This window comes from Dryobates pubescens, chromosome 2, assembly GCF_014839835.1.
Source record: "Dryobates pubescens isolate bDryPub1 chromosome 2, bDryPub1.pri, whole genome shotgun sequence".
Lineage (NCBI taxonomy): Eukaryota > Metazoa > Chordata > Aves > Piciformes > Picidae > Dryobates > Dryobates pubescens.
In genome coordinates, this window is record NC_071613.1 from 49,236,896 (window position 1) to 49,258,316 (window position 21,421).

Consider the following 21,421-nt stretch of genomic DNA (forward strand, 5'->3'; position numbering starts at 1 on the left):
TGCTGGTAAAAAGCCAGAGCTCCACGATGTAGGGCCTTTGAGTGATACTCTGTAATGTTTCCTGGCGCTTACCTTTTTCTCAAGTCTTTCAAGCTGGAGGAATTCACTGGGTTTTAATGGGTTTTAATTGGGTTTGGGTTGCTTTCTTTGTCTTTCTTCTTCTTTTAATTTTCTTTTTTTTTTTTTTTTTAGTTGTGATTTGATGACAATTTCTTCTGTCACAATGAGGACTTTAAAATAGATGATCTGAGTTACAGTGAGGGGTCTGTTAAATCAGTATGCAGCAGAGACCCGCTGCAAACAGGGTGTGATTAAAAGAATTTTAGGGAATAGATGTTAAAAGATTTTTCAGCAGCTTTCCCGTCAAGTAGGTCGTATTTAATTAGATGCTACAGTTTTTATAGCCTGAAATCACAAGAAAGTGCCCTTTAGTACACAGTTGTGTTGTATCACGCTTTGAAGTAGAATTGGTGGCAGTGGAAGAACTGACTGTTCAGATGGTGATGCCTTTTATAGCTCTTGTTGGGAAAAGAAGTATGAAAATGATTACTTGCTGAAATCCTTTGACTAAACCATTTCTGTGTGCTTTTACCTCAGAGGAGTTTAGAATATGTAGTCAATTTTCTAGTGAATGAGAATCAAACCCTGAAAATTCCCCTGAATTTACTGATAAATGGGGAATTCCATACTGGTGGATCCAAGTCAAAAATAATTTCTTAGTAAGACATAAACCATGTTTCTTTATTTCTTTTTCAAGTAACTGTCGTGCAGCTACTAGTTGAACAGTAGGTACAATGCAGTAGGTGAGATTGCTCCTTTGAATTCTATTCATGTTCATGAGGCAAGGACTGCAAAGATATGGTTTGGACTCTTCAAGGTTTGTGACCAAGTCAATTCTTAGTCTTAAGAATTACATAAGAGTTAATTATTAGAGATTGGTAATGGCTTTAATTGCACGTGGGTATAAATAATCTCATAAAAGCTGAGAAGTCTTCACACTTGTAATGCTGTTTTTCAAGGTGTATATGAATTAATGAGTTTAGAACATGTGATGTTGGGGGAGGTCATAATGAAAGAGAGAACTGACAAAGCTATCAGCAATTATTTTTTTCCCTCATTTGCAAAAGTTGCTTCTCAAAAAAAGCACATTGAAACTAGCTTTTAACCATACCCTCATTAGTAGAGGGTTCCCATTGCCTAGCTCTGACAGGACCGAGTCATAGAGCAGTTCAGTATGCTCAGGCAGGGAGAAGCATTACTGCAGGTTGTGTAAGGATGTGTGTGCATGTAAAACAGTCTCTAGCCTGGGTGAGTCCTGACTATATTTAACTCTGGCCAGCTTACGTGAGTAAGATCAAATCTGGGGAAAGACACACAAGGAGAAGCTTAGAGCAAGTGTCTGGATATGAGTAAGAATGGGTGTGAAGGAAGGGTGAGGACTTGTGTGGGAAAGGATTAGTGCAGGACAGGAGTGATAGGCAATAATGGACGAGGGGCAGGCTCTTTGAATCAGGAAGGATCAGATGTACTCAGGTCAAGGAGATGACAGCATCAACTCAGCTGGCATCTAGGAGAACAAAATCAACATTAGAGGGACTTCAAGATTAAAGTTAATGTGGTAGTCTCAGTCTCAAAGGACTGCTATGCATCCTCTTAGTCATTCAAACACGTGGTGTCTCTGTTTCCCCCTGCCTCCTCTGCATTTGCTGTCTGAAATATGTTGGTCCTTCACTGACAATGTTGTTAAATGAGTAAAGAGGCATGAAAAACAACTTCAAATCTTCTGTTAGAGGACCATTAAGTCACTGTCATTTCAAAGGGAAGTCCTTTTTGCTGTATTTAGGAAAAAGGTTTTATGATATTTCACCTATTAGCATGAAAACACAGATTTTGAGATGAATGTGCCCAAAGCTACTCCGTCAAAATATACATAGGAAGAATCTAAGCATTGATGACAACAAGATTTGCCTCTTTTGTGCATTTGGGAATACTGATCTGTCTTAGATTGAAATGTTGGGGTTATTCTTCTTGGTATAAACCAAACAAACTAGAAATAAACTTTTTACAGGCAAGAACTGTGAAAAATTGGGGGGGGAGGGGAAAAACCAAACAACCAAACCCAACATTTTGAATGATGTATTACTTAAAAATTTAGAAGTTGTATAAAATGGATACATCAGAAAAACTGGAATGTTTTTCCTAGGTGTACCAAATAAGATACTTTGAATTCATGTTGAAATAGCATTCAGGACTTGGAAGTACATGTAAATTCTGAAATGTGACATTTTCTGTGCCTTGTCTTAGTTTTTGGTTTACTGGTAAATAATTTCATTTTGTGGTTGCATAAAGTATATGTGGGAGCAGAAAGAATGTGAAGGCAATTATTTGCCTTGTTCCTTCCTATATGTTGCAGGTAATGTAGTACAAAACAGTTCTCCTGCAGGTATCATTTTAATAATTTCCATGATGACTGATTTTTCTGTTATTATTTTTTTTCCTCTTGACAGGAGAAAATTCAGATCCAGTTGTCACAGTCTTTTGAAAAAGAAGAAAACCCTGCAAAAGATGAAACAGAAAAGGAAAAATCCAGTGATAAACTGTCTAGAAAAATGTTATCAAGAGGTTTGCTATCTTGTCATTGTGCTTTTCGGTGTGTTGTGTAGATAAAGAATACTAAAGAAAATACAGCTTGCTTCCAGGTCACCACTGCATAAACACTGCTCTTTTAATTAGCAGCTGAGGCAAATAGATCAGACATCTCTGAGCTGGGGAAGCAGTTGGTCCCAGAGGATACAGTCCTTTTGAGGCTTCATCAGGCACATGTACTCCAGCAAATGCTTTTCCTTTCTCACCTGCCATGCAGAACAACGTAAAAGCAGTTGTGTGGCCTCAGTTGTGTCCGAGTGTCCTTTGGAAAACTGCCTTTAGTAGTCAGAACATGTTACTATCTTATTCCTAGGCTTTGTTACAGGATTTATGAAACTTAAGTGAGAATGACCGCTACCTTGGAGGTACTTCTCGTCTTTATCCAGCAGAAGTCAATATTCTTGGTGGATTATTTTACTTCTGATAGTGTCTAGGTTTGGGGTTGGTTTTTTTTTTTATATAGTTTTGGAGTGAGAGTGGAACTACACGAGTGAAAATTATGTTATGTTTTCACATTAGTATTCCTACATTGTAGACTGAAGGTCTATTTTGTTTGCTGAATATCTGAGTTTTAACCTGAACTAGAGCTGTGAAATTAATGACATAACTTTCTCCATGTTACCTAATGCCTCCTAAAGGCAGCAAACTTTATGCATCTAAGTTGGCAAGTCATTGTACAGCTCTTGCTTTAATTAAATGATCAGGAATGTTTATCTAAACACCTTAGATGAACCAGTGTGTAGGAAATCTCTTTAGAGTTAGAATTCCTTTTTGGGGACTGGTAGAACATGTCCATCTTGTATTGTTTGATTCCATAAGGCCTTCACCATGTGGCATTTCAGTGCATCTTGTCCCTGCTGGCAGCCAGGTATTTCTGAAATAAAAATCACTTGGAATGGAGAACTAACTGTACTTAAGAATCTCAGGCATTTTTGCCTTTAAAAAAATAGTGTTCTTTCAGAGCTAACTTGTTCAACCTTTGAACTACATACCCAGCTTCAGAAATAAGAGGGGGTTGGGGGGGTGGAAATCAACAACCCTCAAACCCCTTCCTCCCTTAAAAAACCACCCACCCACATGTTAGGTGATGATGAGGAGTTGAGAGCCAAGTGACAAAATGCCTAAGGTAGAGGTAGCTGTTCTAAATTTGCCGGATATCTTCTCAGGAGGTTAATTGCTTCCCAGTTTAGGATGTGCCCAAATTAGAAAATGATGGAATTTAAGCATCAGTATTCTAGTAATTATAACCACATTATTGCTAATTTTAAAAAAAATAAATAATTATTCAATCTTAAATTTGTTTTACCAGGCATACCCTTTTCCCCCCACTTTCCTTCCCCAGAATCAAAAGTAATCCCAAACCATGAATGCCAAAGCTTGCTTAGTTTCATTTATACTCTCTTGACAATAGATGGGCAGGATCGGTAGCATAACAAGCTCTGCAGTCAAAGGAATGCACTACTATTCTTCTGTAGGGAACTAGAGATTTTTTTTCAGGTGGAACTTGCATTTTCTCCAGGAAAAATTTAGACTCATTTTTGGAGATTGGGTGCTTCAAGCACCCAGTTTCTTGCTATGCCAGAGGCTGCTCTGCCAGCACTGTTGTTTCTAATGGAAAAGCCTGTGTAGATTCTGTCTCCAAAAATCCTACCCTTCTTTGTGCAGTGGTGCCTTCATTGCTGTTGGAAGCTCATGTGTTCCATGCAGAACACAAAATGACCTGGAGCAGCTAGGACCTAGGCATGAGTTTGAGCTGTAGCTTATTTGAGACTAGGTTGTTGGTTTTTTACGTGTAAGTAGTTCTTGGTAGAAATCTAATTACAAAAATAGTGTTAAAAACCCTCTGGCATGGAATTTTTTAAGACCTGGGCCTCTGGGAGGTGATCATCTAAAGGAATATGTGGTATTAAACATTTAAGTGGCAGATTTGAGAACAAAATGTAACATTGAATGTTTTGTTTCACTGAAACCAGAAAGGAGCAGAAGGTTGTGAGACTTCTTTTTGAAACCTTCTAAATATTGCTGTGAAAACAAGGTGTAATAGAACAGGGATTTTTAATAGCACTTAATACTATTTGTGATGGCTAAACTGTTACATCTGAATTACCACATTGGCAACATCCAGTAATTCTGTAGCTGGGCTGCTGACCCACAGAGGTGTATACAAGAGAGTGGTGTAACGTGTTGAGAACTCTGGATTGGGGATGATGTTGTTGGGTTCTCTGTTCTGGTTTTTCACTTGTGGAAATTTTGAATGTTTAATTTTGGGAATAACATACTCAATAGTTACATCATACTGATTCATAAATGGTATGTTTAGCAATAAATGGGAAAAAGTAGTATTAGCAGGTTTTTTCCAAAGTGTAATTTTGCTCTCCTCTCCCTTACCCTTAGATTCCAGCCAAGAGTATACAGATTCCACTGGTATAGATCTTCATGAGTTTTTAGTAAATACATTAAAAAACAATCCCAGGTAAGCAGCAATAATGTCAACTTCCTGGTTTACTTTTCTTCTTGTTGCCTGAGGTGTCACACTGCCTGGCTTGTTTGGCCTTTTTCCCCACCTCTTAAATGTTTAACACTCCATGTCAGTTACCTAGAATGAGGTTTTGTTGTGCAGGCTATCTGAAACACTAGTCTTCTGTAATTTGTGTGTTACATGAACAGAGGTTCAGGACGTTGAAATGGTCTAAATACTTTTAAGGTGTAACAGGCACATAATGAGGTCTGTCTGTGTGGAGTTCTCTTGCTGAAGGGACTTGATAATACTGTGTCTCTATAACTTGTACTCCTTTATCATTTGCTTGATAGAGGCCAAACTGCCTTCTCTTGCTTTAATCTGCTTGGCACTGTATTTATGGACAAGGACTTTTTTTAAGCTGTACCATGTAACCATAGATAGACATAAGCAGTGATAATTTATTGGGATTCCATTTTACTGTCAAAAAATGTTAAGTGAGCTATAATAGGGAGCCCACACCATTTTGTCCTGTAGAATAAAATTGGAAAACGTGAACCTCTGCTAGGCTCATACTGTTACTGTTTGAAGTCATACAGCATCCCAGTGAAAATAAGAGCTTGCAGGTGAAGGTCTGCCATGGGTTTCCATGCACAAGTAACTGGGAAGTTTAATTAATCTGCTGTGCTCAGACTAAGAACTGTGCAACAGTTAAGATCATTGCTTGTCCATAATTTATTGGAACTGATGTAAGATTTTATTTTATTTTTAAGACTAGCATTAATTTCTATCACCTTGAGTTTTAGCTTGCTTGTATTCTTTTAGTATGTCACCATATTGCAGTGTGTGCCAGCTTTTAACCACTTGGTTGTTGGTACATTGTAGTTGTGCCTCTTGTTAGCAGTACTCTCATTCTGTGTCTCAGTGATGCCACAATGTCCTTCACAATCCAAGGGCCAGTTAAGGCTCCTGCAAATCTTCCCATGCATGCTAACCAACAAGAAGCAACCTATTCGCTGCTTTTTCTTCTTTAAACTGTCTTCTCAATGACTGTACATTCTGCTGAGCCTGCTAAGGAGAGATTATTTAGAGGATCTTTAGTATTCTGATTTCTGACATGAGCAGCATGTTTCTCTAGGCTTGTTCAATACAATATAGCTTAGTAAAAAATTAAGACTTCGTCCTAAAAATGCTGCATTTGACACCTGGTGATCCTTTTTACAGTCTACCATCATCCCTTGATCTTACCTGTGTATTCTTAAGATGAATACAGCTGCAGTTATTGGAGTGTCTCATATGTGAGTTGCTGTGTTTTTATTTTCAGGGACAGAATGATGCTGCTGAAATTAGAACAGGAAATTTTAGATTTCATTGGTAATAATGAGTAAGTACTGTATTCTCCTAGGAAAAAAGAATTCAAGATCATTCCTGTTTATTTAATAAAACTACTATTCCTTTCTTCCAGAGTTCCAAGAAAAAAGTTTCCCCCAATGACTTCTTACCATAGAATGCTGTTGCACAGGGTAGCTGCTTACTTTGGATTAGAGCACAACGTGGACCAGAGCGGGAAGTCAGTCATAGTAAATAAAACTAGCAATACAAGAATGTAAGTGTACAAGTCTTGGAGAAACTTTTTGATACAAGGATTTAGCATCTGGGATGTGTTGTGCAGTGCTGCTGCTTCTTTAGCAGCAGGGCTCTGTCTTATGTACTCAATGGGAGCTATTCATCAAGGAGAGCTAGTTGCAAGATCTTTACTGCTCGTGTTCCAGTGGCGGGTAATAATGGGATCTGTTTCATGTTTATACTTTCTTGGGAGGGGATGGGGGGGGAAGAGGGAGGGAAGGATTTTATCTGTAAATGAAGAATTTTTCTTGCTTTTCTCAAAAAGGTGCATTGCCAGCTGTTTCTGTGAAATACATATTTACAGCAACTATTTATCTGCTTAGAGATTTACACCAGTCACATGTACAAAGTACACTCTTTTTCTTCCTTTTGGAAAGCAGAACTAGCCCTTAATTGAGAGCAGGGTCATTTCTGATTTGGTGAAGGGAAGGGACAAGACTTGCACAGCTTTGGTTTTTGTACTGAAGAAATCTACTGGGAAAATTCAGGCATTGAAGTTTTAGTTGGAACAGTATTACTTACAGATGTCCCATGGCCTTACAAAATGAACGTAGCAGGGAAAACGGACATCTCATCAGTGGAAGTGTCAAGCAGGTTAACAAGTCCTGGCATGTTACTGGACTGGGAGGGCTGGGGAGTTTTTGGAGAAACCTCTAGGTAAATCTGTATTACAAAACAAGTAGTGTTGGGGCCACAGCAACTCCAAAACCTGCATGCAGTTGATGTTTCCATTCAAAGGAGCTAGCTGTTCTCTCTGTCCTCTGCACTTGCTCTGTCCCCTTGTTCTCTCAGAAGAAACAAAGAACTAACGTGTTGGTTCATTTATTCTGCATACTCTGTAGTTTTAACTTAAAGCATTTGCCTGACACCATTTTTTGTTAGTGTTTTGGGGTTTTTAAGTGCTTTATGATTTGAACATTAGAATAGGAATTTATAGCATCTGCATCCTCATCCCAGTCTCTGTGTGCACTCACCATAGCTTTGGGAGAAAAAAAGCCTAATTATCCTCTCTAATTTTGGAGTCAGTGGAACTGAAATAATAAACCAAACTGAAATTCCACTGAAGAGAGTGGTTTCAGCCTCAGAAGTGTCAAGAAAAATGTATAGAGCCTAAATATTTGTTAAATAATGTACGTACTCATTTATGTGCGTTCACTTTGGCTCTAAATTATCTAAGTTGACCTAAAGCCATACGCTTCAAATCTGTTACCTTTGCCATCTTCCAGCATTTCTAGACTGAAGCTTCAGTCTAGCACTTCAGCTGTGGAATAAGAACTATTAAAAGACAATTTCTTAATTTTTAATGTCCCCCCCCCTTTTTTTTTTTCCTAGAGCATATTTCAATAGCTTATGGCCTCTGGAAGCCCCCTGTAGGTGTAGTTACTAATTAGCAGGCATTTCATCTAACCTGCAGACATGAAGATTCTGAATGTTTTCAGCATTCTTATTTTAAATCATTTTGGATATAAAATAAGAATTTAGAAAGAAAACCTTGGAGATCTGCTCCATGTTGAATAAAACCAAACTTACCTTTTCCTCATAGGCAGATTCCCGGCTCCATCCCCGATCAGTGATGTTACTGACATCAACAACCCAGTGCATACTGGGACGTCTCAGTGGAGTGGGAAGTTGGTGATTGCAGGGCAGTAAATTCAGGGACCTTTAAAAGAAAGAGGTAAGACAGTCTAAAGGTTCTCTGAAATGCCTGCTAATTATGTTTGGGCATCCAGTAACTAAGTTAGGCTTGGCTGTTTTATAGAGAAGGATCTCCTGACTCTACACAGATGTCCTGGGTATTGAATAAACAGAGAAGAGTTACACACATGTTTTGTTTTATATCAGACATGTTTCCTGATTGTCTGAGAACTTCTTTTATGGTGGTAGCAGTAGTTTTATTGTCTAGGTACTTGGTGTCTGTTTTTAATAACAAGAGATTACAAAATATCTCATTTTCTTTCACAAAGTAGATAAAATACAAAACCAATATATATAATTTGATGCCTCATCTTCTCACTGTGACCTTGTGAAGCTTTCACTTGCCTGCATTGTACTGTTCCCCTCTTGCTTATTTCTACTTAATTTTGGTTTAGAAGTTTGTAAGTTTCAATGCTTTCTCCTCTACTTCTTATCTTCTGTTTTCCCTTGAAATGAGTTCCGAGGTGTTACAGCTGTAGCAGAAAGCACCTATCTTCACTTCCATGCATGCCCAATATCCATTGCATGGCATCACTCTGGATTCAAAAGCACTTCTGATTCCCCAAGGGCATGTAGTTTGCTTGCCACCTTAATTGGAAATGGAAGCAAAAGCTTTGAAGGAGGAAGAGATTTATAAACAGGTTTGTTATGCCTTAGGAATGGGACTCAACAAGGGTACACATCGTCTCTACATGTTGGTACCTTTGCCATTGCCTGGACAACAAAGATCTCTTGGTCACTTCAGTTAGAATATTAACATTTTAATATTAACCTTGACTGTATTTCAGTTTGCTCCGCTGTGGATATTACATGTTTACAAATCCATAAATTTTTTGTTTCTAACCACTTTTCGCAGACCTGACCAAAAGTTTTGTGAGCATATAAAGGATGAGAAGACCGATGATTTCCAGAAGCGGTACATCCTTAAAAGAGATAACTCTAGTTTAGACAAAGATGACAACCAGGTAAAATGCACATGGATTGTTTCCTTCAACTTGCTGCATTTGGCTGTGTGTTTACCTGCAGAAGTTGACACTGTATCACCTATTTAGATGAGAATACGATTAAAAGATGACAGAAGAAGTAAATCCATAGAAGAACGTGAAGAAGAATATCAGAGAGCTAGAGAAAGAATATTTGCACAAGATGTACGTATCAAAGAAAATCTAAACCTTGCAGTGTTTTGAATGAATAATTCACACACACATGCACATTTGCACATGTCTTGAAAGATAACTTCACACGGGAGTCTGTCTGTGAGGAGAACTGAGCAGATGAGAGTCATTAGTGTGGCCTGAGTGAGTTTTAAATTATAGAAAAGTTAACTGTAAGTTTTCTGTTTAATGACTACTGCATAAAACTCAAGCCTTCTTCAAGAATTCTCATGGTGCATTACCTATTTCAGTCCATTGTTCTATTTTTGCTTCTTCATGAAATTTAAGTTACAGTTAAGAGTTTTGGTACTGCAGTCATTTCAGTTGCTGCTCAGAGTAATAATTATGAAAGAAAAAAACAACAACAACAAACAAAACCCCAACCAACCAAAAAAAAACCCAGAAAGCCTAAATGTTGTTTTTCTTACTTGTCTCTATATCAGACACATCTTAAGACTGGTCACAGTACAATGATTTGAATCCCCATATATGGCATTTGAGTCAGAAACCTAGAAGTCTAGTCTCAGTCTCTTTTTTACTGGAGTTAATCAAGCAGGACAGCATTGTAAATTTCAATTAAATCACAAGTAGTGGTTATATTTAATTTTATTAAGTGAAACAGAACAAATGTCTTCAGAACAATGTGTTGCTTCCAATAATGCTGTCTTTCTGACATTTATCTGTAGCTCTTGCACATCCTAAACAACTTCTTGTCCTGAAGAAACAGTAATGAGGCTCTGAGGGGCTAATTTGCTCTATCCGAACATTTTTCCAAAAGCCTTTTTTTCCCCCCTTGGTTATGAATGAGAATAAGGGAATTTTGGATATGAGTTTTTCTTTTCACTTACTTACTGTACTTATTGTACTTTTTGAGTCTCCCTATCAAATGTGAGAGATCAGTCAAGGACCAGCATAATTGAGGTTTTTGATGAGCCTTTTTGATTGTGTATTGGGTCTGCTTTTTAGCTCATGTGCACTTGCACCCAAGGAATTCAGTATAATTATTACAGTAGCCAGCACCATCTTGTACTTCACACTTCAAGCGGAAGGCAAGGCTGCTCAAGTGGTGCTGAGTTGGGAAGTCATACCTCGGCTGTGACCTAAGGCAGTAAAGGCCCAAAGAAAGAATTGTACCTTCAGAAAAAGGCGGATACAAACAAAAGTGGCCAGTGCTGTTAACTGTTGTAATGCTGACTCTTGTTCCCTGCAGATGGGCCTTTTTATACTGTCCTTTGTTGTTCTCATAATATGGAAATTATACAACAAAGAGATTAAGTTTTCAGACAGCTTAATATAAAGCTACTGTAATAATGTAATACTGTAAGAGTCCTTGTATAATGCAAAAGACTTCAAACTGCAGCATGTTTTGTTACTGCACTGTGTTAGGGGCTTTAGGTGCCATGCATATTAATTTCTACACTTCTTTGCCCCTCAGTCCCTGTGTTCCCAAGAGAATTATTTCACTGATAAAAGGTAAGAAAATTTGCAGTTTAATTGTTTCACTTTCTTGTTTTCTTGATAAATATTAAGCTATCTTATTAAAATGTCAACAGAATCCAGGAGGAAGAAACTAATAGTACACAACAAAGACGACAGATACTTAGGTATTTGATGCTTGCTTAAAAAAAAATCCTGAAGTATTCTGCATGCTTTTCACCTTTCCTTTTTCTTTTTTTAATTTTTTTTTTTATAAACCTAATTTTGCAATTGATGCTTGTTCTAAAAGTTCAGTTTGTAACTTGCAGAATCAATAAGGAAACATCAGGGAGATCAGCCAACAGCCATCAGAGCAGTACTGAGAATGAGCTGAAGTATTGTGAACCCCGGCCCTGGAGCAGCACCGACTCTGATAGTTCCCTCCGCAATCTGAAGCCAGCTGTAACCAAAGCCAGCAGCTTCAGTGGGATATCAGTTCTGACAAGAGGAGATAGCTCTGGAAGCAGCAAAAGCACAGGCAGGCTGTCTAAGACAGGTATCATACGATCTGTACAAATGCATAGTTCCATAGCAGTGAAGTGCTACCCAATGCACATTGCAGGTGTATACAAACGTAGAGGTGCTCCATGCATACAGCTCCCTCTGGATGCAATGAGTGCTGCGTACATTGAATATCTACAGACCTGGGCCTCCTATAGTCGCTACAGGAGACTTACACACACCTAGGCCTCCTGTAGTGCATAACTGCCTTGGAGAGCTAGCATTCAGGTAACAAATGAAACAAAGGCTTTTAACCTTGGAAGTGGAATTTTAAAGTTCACTACAGATGGCTTTAAGCTAAATGCATTTCATCTGATACAAAACATTTATCACTGTAAGTACTTCATGCAAAATAAAGCTCTTCAGTTTCAGTGTGGCAAAGCTGCATTGGGCAGTCTTGGGAAACTCTGCACTGCTATGCTGCTGGCTAAGGAAAACAGCATCAAAGCCTGTAAATTGTTCCTTGTATTGTGTTATATTTCAGTGGCATTATTATATTTAAATGAATATGGCTGAAAAGCTTACTTGATTTTTAGATAGCTGAAAAATAAGTTTAGTGGAACAAAATGTACATAAGAATCTATGTTTCAAAGGTCTGTTAATTTGTTTATGTCAAAACAAAATCTCAAAAACTAGGTACAAACCTTCTGTAGGTCAAAAGTTACATTTAGCAAATATTTATATTCCAAATGCCAATGTGATTTGATACAACAGATATTCTTGGTTGTGGAGAATTTTGAGCCTTGCAATACATGGGTGGGCTACAGATGCACTACTTCAGAATTTGAAGTAGAATATTACTGCTTGCCCATATGATGCTTTTATCTACAAACTTGTTTCTTGTGAAGATCTGTCTATGCTTTTTGCCTTCCTTTTAAACCACCACTACCTTACAAGTATATCACTGCCCTTGTGTATCTTAATGCAGTGAACCAGTTACCAGTTCTGTTTGTGCATTGTATACTTGCATAAAAACAAATCCGAGGTCTTTTTGCACATGCTGTAAAATTGTGCCATCGTATTGAGTCACTTCATTTAGCAATGCAGTAATACTGTTTGGCACAGCTTGAAAAGAAGCTACAACCTGTCAGTGGTTGATATATTAAATGTATTCTTAGAAAGCTTTGTTTTCTAAATTGGAAGAATTTAAGTGGATTCTTAAATTCTCTTTAAACCTCATTTTAGCAATCCGAGAGTTAACGTTCGAAGTTCAGAATGCCTGTCTTGACAGTCCTTGCTTGGCTGTGATTACAGGTTGTGGTGACTTTGCATGTGTTGAGATTTGGTTTTGTTTCTTCATTTTGATTAAGGATGTAATTTGCTTTAATTATAATGGCTTCAGCCTGATTTCTCTACATAATCTAGAAGTGGATACACTTGCAAACAAATCTAATCAATGTAACTGGTCAGCTGAAGATTATTTTACAGAGCTGGGATATGCTATTTTGCCCAGTTTACAGTTAATAATTTTGTTTCACTTCATGTAGCAGTAGGAAACAGATTAATAGCATCAGCAAAGGCTATACGGTCTTGTCATACACAAGTGAAAGGCTTACAATTAGAAATTTTTGTGAAGAAACACAAAATAACTTCAAGCTAGATAAATTCCATCATAGCCCTTTTTGAGTCTTGTTTTCTCTTCTAGATTGTATAGAGGCTGCTAATGTATAGCTTTTGACTTTAAACAGCCTTATTCAGTTTCCAAGTACTGCAAGTATCAGAGCAAAGACTTAATAAAAAGTCTTATAAACTGTATACCTAGAGATCTAGGTATGCAGTGATGGAGGAACAGCACAGTTACACAGTCCTTTCCATACTGGACTTGGGGAATGTTGCTGTTAGCTGCATGCACTGGCTTTCAGAAAGCTTAGGGTCCAGTTCTCCACTGCCTTGCTTTCCATCAGCTATTTTATACCCCTCTTTAACTTTGAACTTTTGCATAAGGCTAGGCTAAAGCTACCATATTGCAATAAATTTTCCAGCTCTCTTCTCGAATTCTGCGTGAAAATTGTCAAAGGAGGGGAAAAAAGGTTCTGTGCTTTTTAGTAATCTGCAATTTGTCCAGCAATGAGTCAGAGAAGACCTCTGATGTAAAAAGCCAACAGTCATTGCTATCGTGTAGGCTGTGTCTGCAGAGCATGTGAGTTTAGTGTAGCTGAAAAAACCCCTGCATCTGCATGACCCTGTGGCCTGGATGTGTGCCACAACTCTATGCTATTATAGATGAACTGACCCCTAGCACATGTGCATATGTACAGCATGCATTTTCTGTCCAGAAAATGAGGGCTGGTGATGAAAGCCTCACTTCACAGTGCAAAGCAGTGATGAATTGGCCCTTGGTTCACAGAAGGAATCTTGTAATGGTATTCCAGGGGAGATGTAGGGGGAATTTGTTATAAAGGCTACTGTTTAATAATGTACTTAATGATGAGCTTTAAGGATAAGAATTTACAAGTATATCTCTGAAGTGACCATGATGTTTCTGTCTCTAGGTAAAAACAATTTCTCATTACTCCTTTCCTAGGTTCAGAGTCTTCTAGTAGTGTAGGGTCATCCACGGGTTCTCTTTCTCACACCCAGCAGCCTCTTCCAGTGCCAGCTCTAAGCCAGCCTTCTCATGGCACGCCTGCCGTCTATCCAACTGTCAGCACTAGTAACTCTCTTTCCTTTGATGGTGGCATAAGCGGGCAAGTGGCACCTACTAGCACTAGCTTCTTTTTGCTTCCCTTGGAAGCGGCAGGCATACCACCTGGCAGTGTTCTGATCAACCCTCAAACAGGTTGGTACATGCTTGTTGATGCTTTTGTTACAATTAAGAACTTGGGGAAGAATGCATGAGTATTTACTTAAGATTGAATGTCAGTGTTGTCCTTTTTCTCTTCCTTTCCCCTCTCCCCACCCCCATGATTGTGTGTTCAGTGTGCTTAATTTTTAAAAAAAAAGGCACAAAGGATTAAATAAATCAATAAACTCTCCTGAGTTTCTCTACTAGAGTTTTAATTTCTCTGTAAAGTTTAATAAGTGGCTTGCACAAAAGATGAAAATCCTGTAATTTATTATCCAGAACGCAGCATAATTTAAATTAATTGGGGGTTTTTTGAGGAGAGAGAAAATTCTTTCCCAGGCCTGCTACAAAACAGTTTCAGTGAGGGCAGAGAGCCTGAAGAAGTGTTCATCTTGACTTGAAAGAATTTATCATCCTTCATTTAGTTTGTTGCAACATATTCTTGTGTCTCTGTGCTCGTGCCGCTGGCTTAATGCAAGTGAAAGAAATAAACCTGAGCTTACATGCTATATCCAGACTGCTATTGAAGTAATTGGCCAAAACTGATTTTTTTTAGTAAGTAGTAGGAAATTGATGCTTCACAATGCTGAGTCAAGGAGATGTGTAACTACTGGCCTGGAGCAAATGACTAGTTAGTATGCTTTGGGCAGGCTTACTGTATTGTGGAAGTCAAGAAATACTGAAAATTCTGATTTACCTTTTCTGTAACACACTGTAATCTTTGGGAAATTCTAATGCTTTTCTTTTAGCTTAAAGATTTATTTACTTCAATATCTATTTCCCATCAATCTGTAGATGGACTTCATTATGTTTGGATATGTGTGTGATGTTTTAAACTAATTTTTTTTTGCATAAGAGTTGTTAGATTGATCAGTTATTCAATATTCATGAATATCAGATAACTATGTAATATTGATTGATATGCATTTCAGAGTATTTCCCTTTTTTATCTAAGGGATTTAACATTGAAATAGATATTTTTCTCTTTTTCCTTAGTACAAATCAACTGCTGTTGTATACAAATGTATTTTTCTTTTCATGATTATGCATACTGATGTGCTGCCAGAGCGCTCTCTTAAATGCCTTATTGTAGAAATGAGTAGTTTAATCCACCCTTGATTAAAACAAATGTTTAGAAATGATGAGTTATAGCATCCAATTAGCATAGATAGCTGTAGGGTTTAGAGGAGGGTGTATTTGCCATCTTTGATCCAGGATCTGGACAGCAGCACTATTGACTTAGCCTTTCTGTTTCTAAGGTGACGGTTGTACATCTTGCACATGGTTTTGCCATTGTGCCTGGTGACCATCTGAAGAGAAGTAGGATGATTAGTGAATAGGTTTTGTTAGAAGAAGTAGAGAGCTTAGTGTTTGCACATTCTGACTGCTTTGTGTGTTGTACATGAAATACAAAGAGTGTTGGCTAGCATTTTTCACACTGTGAGTTTATAGCATGGCCATAGCACTGTGCAGCAAAACAGATACTGCAGGCACTGGAATGATACCACCAATTTAGAAGTGATTTCATGTGAAACATAGAATCACGTGATGCAGTTTTGTCATGTAAAAAATGGCAAGTGTTAAATCATCTTCATTTTGGTTATGAGCTTGTCCCTATGCATAGGAATAGTTTCACTGTCTTCCTCCTGTGCTGTTGTCATTGCCCCAGTTACATTGGTGGGATGCCCACATAACAGCGAATGGCAGAGAAACAAATGGTATTGTGAAAGTTGTTCATCTGAAAGTGTCTTGGACTTTCACCTCCCTGAAAAAAGGCTGAGAATTTAGATTTAACTTTGGTATTCATTATAAACAGCTTGATTTTCAAATTGTGATTCTTTCTACATTTTACTCATTTTTAGTGTATTTAACCCAGTTTTAATGATCTTTCATAACAGAACATTACGTTACTCTCTAGTGAGTGTCTGACACGAGCTAAAGTATACTTCCAGAACAAGGAAGCTCTGAGTCCAAAGAAGCTTTTGACTTAAAATATGCTCAAATCATCATATTCTGTAAATATTTATCTGCCTTTATCGTTCTAAATGACGGAGTTCAAAAAATAGATTAGTGCCTCAGTATTTCTGACAGAGGATCTCATGACCTTAGATCAGCAGAGTTGTCATTCTCAGTAGCTGAAGACAACAGTTATGAAAATCCAGTTCTGTTTCAGCCTCTATGGGGAACAAGTTAAGCTCCTGTGATTACTAGCAAGTGGTAGAATATTCCCAGTTCTTGAGCATTAAAGAGAAATCCATTAAACTAGATTTGAATACAGCTTGATCACCTGCCGTCCAGCTACATAATATGCAGCTTATTTTAGCAGATCTGTCCATGTTTCCTTGCTATCTCTTGCATTAATTGCCTTAGTCCTCTCTTTTATGTTGGCTAGTTGCATTTTAAATGTGATGGGGCAAAGAAGTCCTAATGAGCGTTTGACAGGACCTTGGCTAGAAGTCTGACTCAGTCTCTGCTGAGATTCTTTCTGGAAGGAATGTCAGAGTATTTTGTAACAGGGAAGAGAAAAATGCATGTCAGTATTTGGACCTTCAGATAAGCATCAAAATAAACCAATGCAAGACGCATGTCATTAAGCAGCTAGGTCCTTGCTAGCTAATCTGTTGTTCCTTATGTTTTGTTTTCTTTCAACCCAGGCACCAAAATAAATCACATTGTTCATAATTTACTTAAGTAGTTGGTTGGTTGTTTTTTTTTTTTTTCAATTATTCTTTCCTAAGTCCACTACGGTAATACTGAAGTTGCAGATTTTCAAACGGAAGAATTTGAAAGCTAAAGTGATCTTGTTAGCAGCTATGGGAACACCATTGCAGCTCTACTCCTTTATATGGTGTGTTATTTAAATACTTGCCTGTAAGCTTTCCTGTGTTCTCATTGCTGTTCAAACTGATTAGTACCACAGTATCAGTCAGGGTTGGAAGGGACCACAAGGATCATCTAGTTCCAACCCCCTACTAGATCAGGGACCCCCCACACTAGATCAGGCTGGCATGGTTAGAGGAGATTAATTTTTATTTCTGTAAAAATTCCTTAAAATAATATTGTTAGTAGGATTTTCCTCTATTAGTCTTGCCCTTTTCAGTGTATTTAATTAAAAATGAGCTTTCAAGATGAGCAGGATACAATAAATATTTTTCTGTGTTCCATAAGTAAAGAGTGGGGTATCTTTGTTTATCTTAAATGTTTGGGTTTTTAATTGCTTGTCTTTTCAAAATGTACCAGTTTTGTCTAGAGTAAATATATTAGTCTTTATTTTCTCCAAACTCAGATGATGCAGCTGGCTGTCATTTTGGTTTTTGTTCTTTTCCGACTTCTCAGGTCAGCCATTCCTTAATCCAGATGGGACTCCAGTTGTGTACAATCCTCCTATGCCTCAGCAACCCGTTAGGACCCAAGTGCCTGGACCTCCACAACAGCCACCTCTTCCCGCAGCACCTCAGCAGCAGCCAGCAGCGAACCATGTCCTCTCACAGGTGCACATGTCAAATACATGGTGCTTGTAGTGATGATGAGATGCTGTCAGATTGATGTCTGATAGCAAGGGTCCAGCAGGCGTGTTCTGTTGGAAGCACAGCTTAAGAAGTAATAACTGCACAGGTGTGGGTAACTGGAATTCTTCTGTCATAGTTCTCAGAACTACTGGTTCTGCTACTAACTGCCCGTGGTAGGCAGCCTTTTCATAAAAATTTGACACATTGGAGTATGACAATGCTCTGCTATCAAGAACTAGCCTAGATTGCTCTGGAAAGAGGCTTTGCCTTTGTCCTTAGCCACACCGTATGGTTACCCCTGGCATTAACAGAAATACAGGCAGCAATATGAGAAGAGAGTTAATCAGGCAGCTGAACTCTCGAGATATCCTGCACAAGCAGTACTCATGATACAAAAGTAGCAGCTTAGGACTGGTAGAGTATGAACCCCTCCATAGTGGCACTTTGACTTGCTCTGTTCACACAATTGTTTGCTGAAGTACAGAATATTTTATTCTCTTGTACAAGAGGAATTTAGCAAAATAGGACAGATTAAAGGTGACCTCAGCCCTTGAAGAAGAAGAAAGAAAAGCAGAGAGTGTGTATAGGCAGAAGAGAGAGTGCTACCTTTTTTACTCAGCACTTATTTCAGGCACCAAGCTACTGGCTCTCACCTGCTGTGGTTTTTCAAATTGTTCTCAAGTTTTATCAGAAAGTTTTTTTTTTACACAACTTCATCTAAATCTTTATCTTTGTTCTTTTCCCCTGTTCAAATCTTCTGTTCAGGATACCTGCGTATGCCACAGTAGAGAAAAAGGCTCACTTGCACTCTTTCTCTTACTTTCTACGGGAATGTGTATGTGGTATTTGCAGTTCTCTTCACAAGTCTGTCATTATTTCTATGATTGACTTCTCAATGGACACTTGAAGTTCAACCTGCCCAAACTATGATTAGCAATGACACCTCTCTTGATGCTCAGATAACCACAACCCAGAGAAAATATTTTAGTATGGTTGAATAAGTGAAAGTAGTGTTTTGATCTGTACTTCGCAAGAAATTCATTCTGTCTTCAGATGCTTTGAAACAACTTGTGTTTAGAATGAATGTGCAGGTTTTATTTTATAATTTAAAAAAATTTTTCAAAAAGAAACAGTAAATGTTAAGGACAAATCATTTTAAATATAGTTAACAGTTCCTTTTGTTCTTTGGCTGATTTTGCTAATGCTCTGTAATTTGAAACCTGCTGGAAGACTGACATACTGAAAATTACTTCTGTTTTAATTTGATGCAGTCTTGAGCTTAAGTATCCATTCCTGTTCTGGTAATGAAGCATAGTTGCTTTTTCTATTACAAAAGACTTAGACTTGTTTTCTCTTCTCTTACTCTGGTGTTAACCATGTTTATAAACCTGTTGTTTCTTCAGCCTATGCGGCCTCTGCAGCCTTCTTCCCAGCCTGTTCCGTACTCTGCAGTCTCTTATCCGCCCCCGCTCCTGCCAGTCTCCTCTACACAGCAGTACTCTGTGGTATTACATCTTCTCTTCATCTCCTCTCTGCATGGGTTAATCTTTAGTAGTTACTGACCTTTGCTTGGTTGCTTGCAAGTGGTGTGTGATACCAATGCGATGACTGGCTAGCTTCTCAATCACAGTAAAACAAAGTGGGGAAAAGTAGATCCTGAGATTTTAAAGTGTTTTATTTCAACCTCAGTGGAGATGTATAAAGTTAAGGCTATATTGATGTAGCTCTGTATTTAGATATATATTGTTTTCCTATGTGAAGGAACAGCTTTTCAGTGCAATTGTTTTGTTAGCCAGTCAGTACTTTGTTATGTCTCTGGATTAACCCCTTTCCACCTTGTCTTGTTGCTTGCTTTTTCTCCCGCTGAACCCTAATTCATTTTGAGGGATCAGCTGTTCTGATTTTTGAGGTTACCTTTTTGTAACCTCTTTGTTGGAACTCTTAACAATTCGACTTCACTGTCATCTTTTGTTTAGTAAATAGAAATGAAGTGTTTAGACTTTTGTGTTTTAAAATCAATTTATACAAACCAAAAACGAAACCACACAAATAGGAACTGAAACACAGAATTGTCCAAGGCATAGTCAGAACTAGAGACCAGGTCAAAAGGGAGGCTTCTGAGTTCATCAGGCTGCTGTGATGCTCTAAGGAACACATGTTTGTGTTGGGTTGATACGGCAAGGTTTTGGTAGCAGGTGAGGTGCAGGGCTGGTTCTGTGGGAGGGGTCTGAGAGCTGCCCCCATGTCAGACATAGCTAATCTCAGGGAGCTCAAATAGCTGATCCTGCGCTGCCCAAAGCCAAGTCAGTCATTGGTGCTGGTTGTGTGTCTGTGATAATGCATTTGAGAAAGGGGGAGAAAAATCTGTGCAGCAGCTGTGAGGGAGAGGAGTGAGAAACCCTCTGCTGACACCAAAGGTAGAAGGAGGAAAGGGTGCTGGAGCAGAGATTCCCTTCCAGCCTGTGGAGTAGACCATTGTGAAACATGTTCTCTCTTTGCAACTCATGGGGACCATTGTAGAGCAGTTCCCCACCTTGCAACCTGTGTAGAATCCCACACTAGAGCTGGCAGAGACACCGTGAAGGAAGCTGCAGCCTGTGAAGGACAGGAGCAGGGTCCTAGTAGGAGCTGTGGGTCATGGAGAGGAGCCCATGCAGGAGCAGGTTTTCTGACCCTGTGGGAGACCCACACAAGAGCAATCTTCCTGAAGGACTGAAACCTTTGGAAAGGACCCACAGTGATGCAGTTCATGAAGAACTGTAGCCTGTGGGAAGGGCTGGACCCATGTTGAAGTGGTTCACAAAGGACTGCATCTCCCATGGGTGGGACCCCACACTGGAGCAGTGGAATAGTGAGAGAAGGAGCAACAGAGACTAAGTATTATGAACACCCATTCCCTATCACTCTATGGCACTTGGGGAAGGAGATAAAATGCTCCGGAGTGAAGTTGAGCTTAGGTAGAAGCAGGGGATTTGGGGGAAGCTGGGTTTATTTCTGCTTTTATTTTTCATTGTCCTACCCTGTTACTAATTGGCAGTAAGCTTAATTAATCTTCCCAAGTGAGGTCTGTTGTTGTTAGACATATAGATGTTAGAGCAGAGAATGAAACTCCTTCTAGGTTTGTAGTGATTTCAGAACATTTCACACTTGGGGAATAGGTTCAAATGCTAAGGTTGCTGCCAGTTCCAAAAATGTATTTGTGCTGACTGTAGCTGAAGTAACATAGTGAAAAGGATTGTTGGTCTTGGTTCATAATCTGAAGGCAACACATCTGTAACTGATGAAGTTTACTTTATCCCTTTACTGGCAATACTATGTTTAGTGATTAATCATGCTTGACACGAACATCTCACTGTAGAACAAACTGACCAGATGAGAATATTCTTACTGGCAGTGTAACAGAAATAAATGCCTGTGCCTTGGGTTAACTTAGTATCTCCTCTCTAAACTAGGAATGAAAATCAAAATGCTAAATCCAATGTAGGAAAGCAATATAATTGTGTTAATAGGCATCATTAAGGAATTTAATGCCAAAGGCGAAGTTAGATTGTTGATCTAATGAAAATAAGGC

The 21,421-nt window shown here is 38.6% G+C and overlaps 1 protein-coding gene across 12 annotated transcripts in view; it reads left to right on the plus strand.

Annotated features, from left to right (window-relative positions):
* The window catches only part of R3HDM1 (R3H domain containing 1), an 83,271-nt gene that overhangs the window by 43,465 nt on the left and 18,385 nt on the right, over positions 1 to 21,421 (plus strand). For 5 of the 12 annotated variants that reach the window (XM_054177096.1, XM_054177089.1, XM_054177150.1 and 2 more), the window contains 12 exons: positions 2,508 to 2,622; positions 5,041 to 5,119; positions 6,429 to 6,488; positions 6,570 to 6,710; positions 9,282 to 9,390; positions 9,478 to 9,573; positions 11,015 to 11,052; positions 11,133 to 11,183; positions 11,325 to 11,551; positions 14,081 to 14,335; positions 17,678 to 17,832; positions 19,254 to 19,355. In XM_054177096.1, the coding sequence (XP_054033071.1) occupies positions 2,508 to 2,622; positions 5,041 to 5,119; positions 6,429 to 6,488; positions 6,570 to 6,710; positions 9,282 to 9,390; positions 9,478 to 9,573; positions 11,015 to 11,052; positions 11,133 to 11,183; positions 11,325 to 11,551; positions 14,081 to 14,335; positions 17,678 to 17,832; positions 19,254 to 19,355 (1,428 nt within the window). The remainder of the gene's footprint in view (positions 1 to 2,507; positions 2,623 to 5,040; positions 5,120 to 6,428; positions 6,489 to 6,569; positions 6,711 to 9,281; positions 9,391 to 9,477; positions 9,574 to 11,014; positions 11,053 to 11,132; positions 11,184 to 11,324; positions 11,552 to 14,080; positions 14,336 to 17,677; positions 17,833 to 19,253; positions 19,356 to 21,421) is intronic. The other 7 variants (XM_054177131.1, XM_054177162.1, XM_054177156.1 and 4 more) reach the window with 6 other exon arrangements.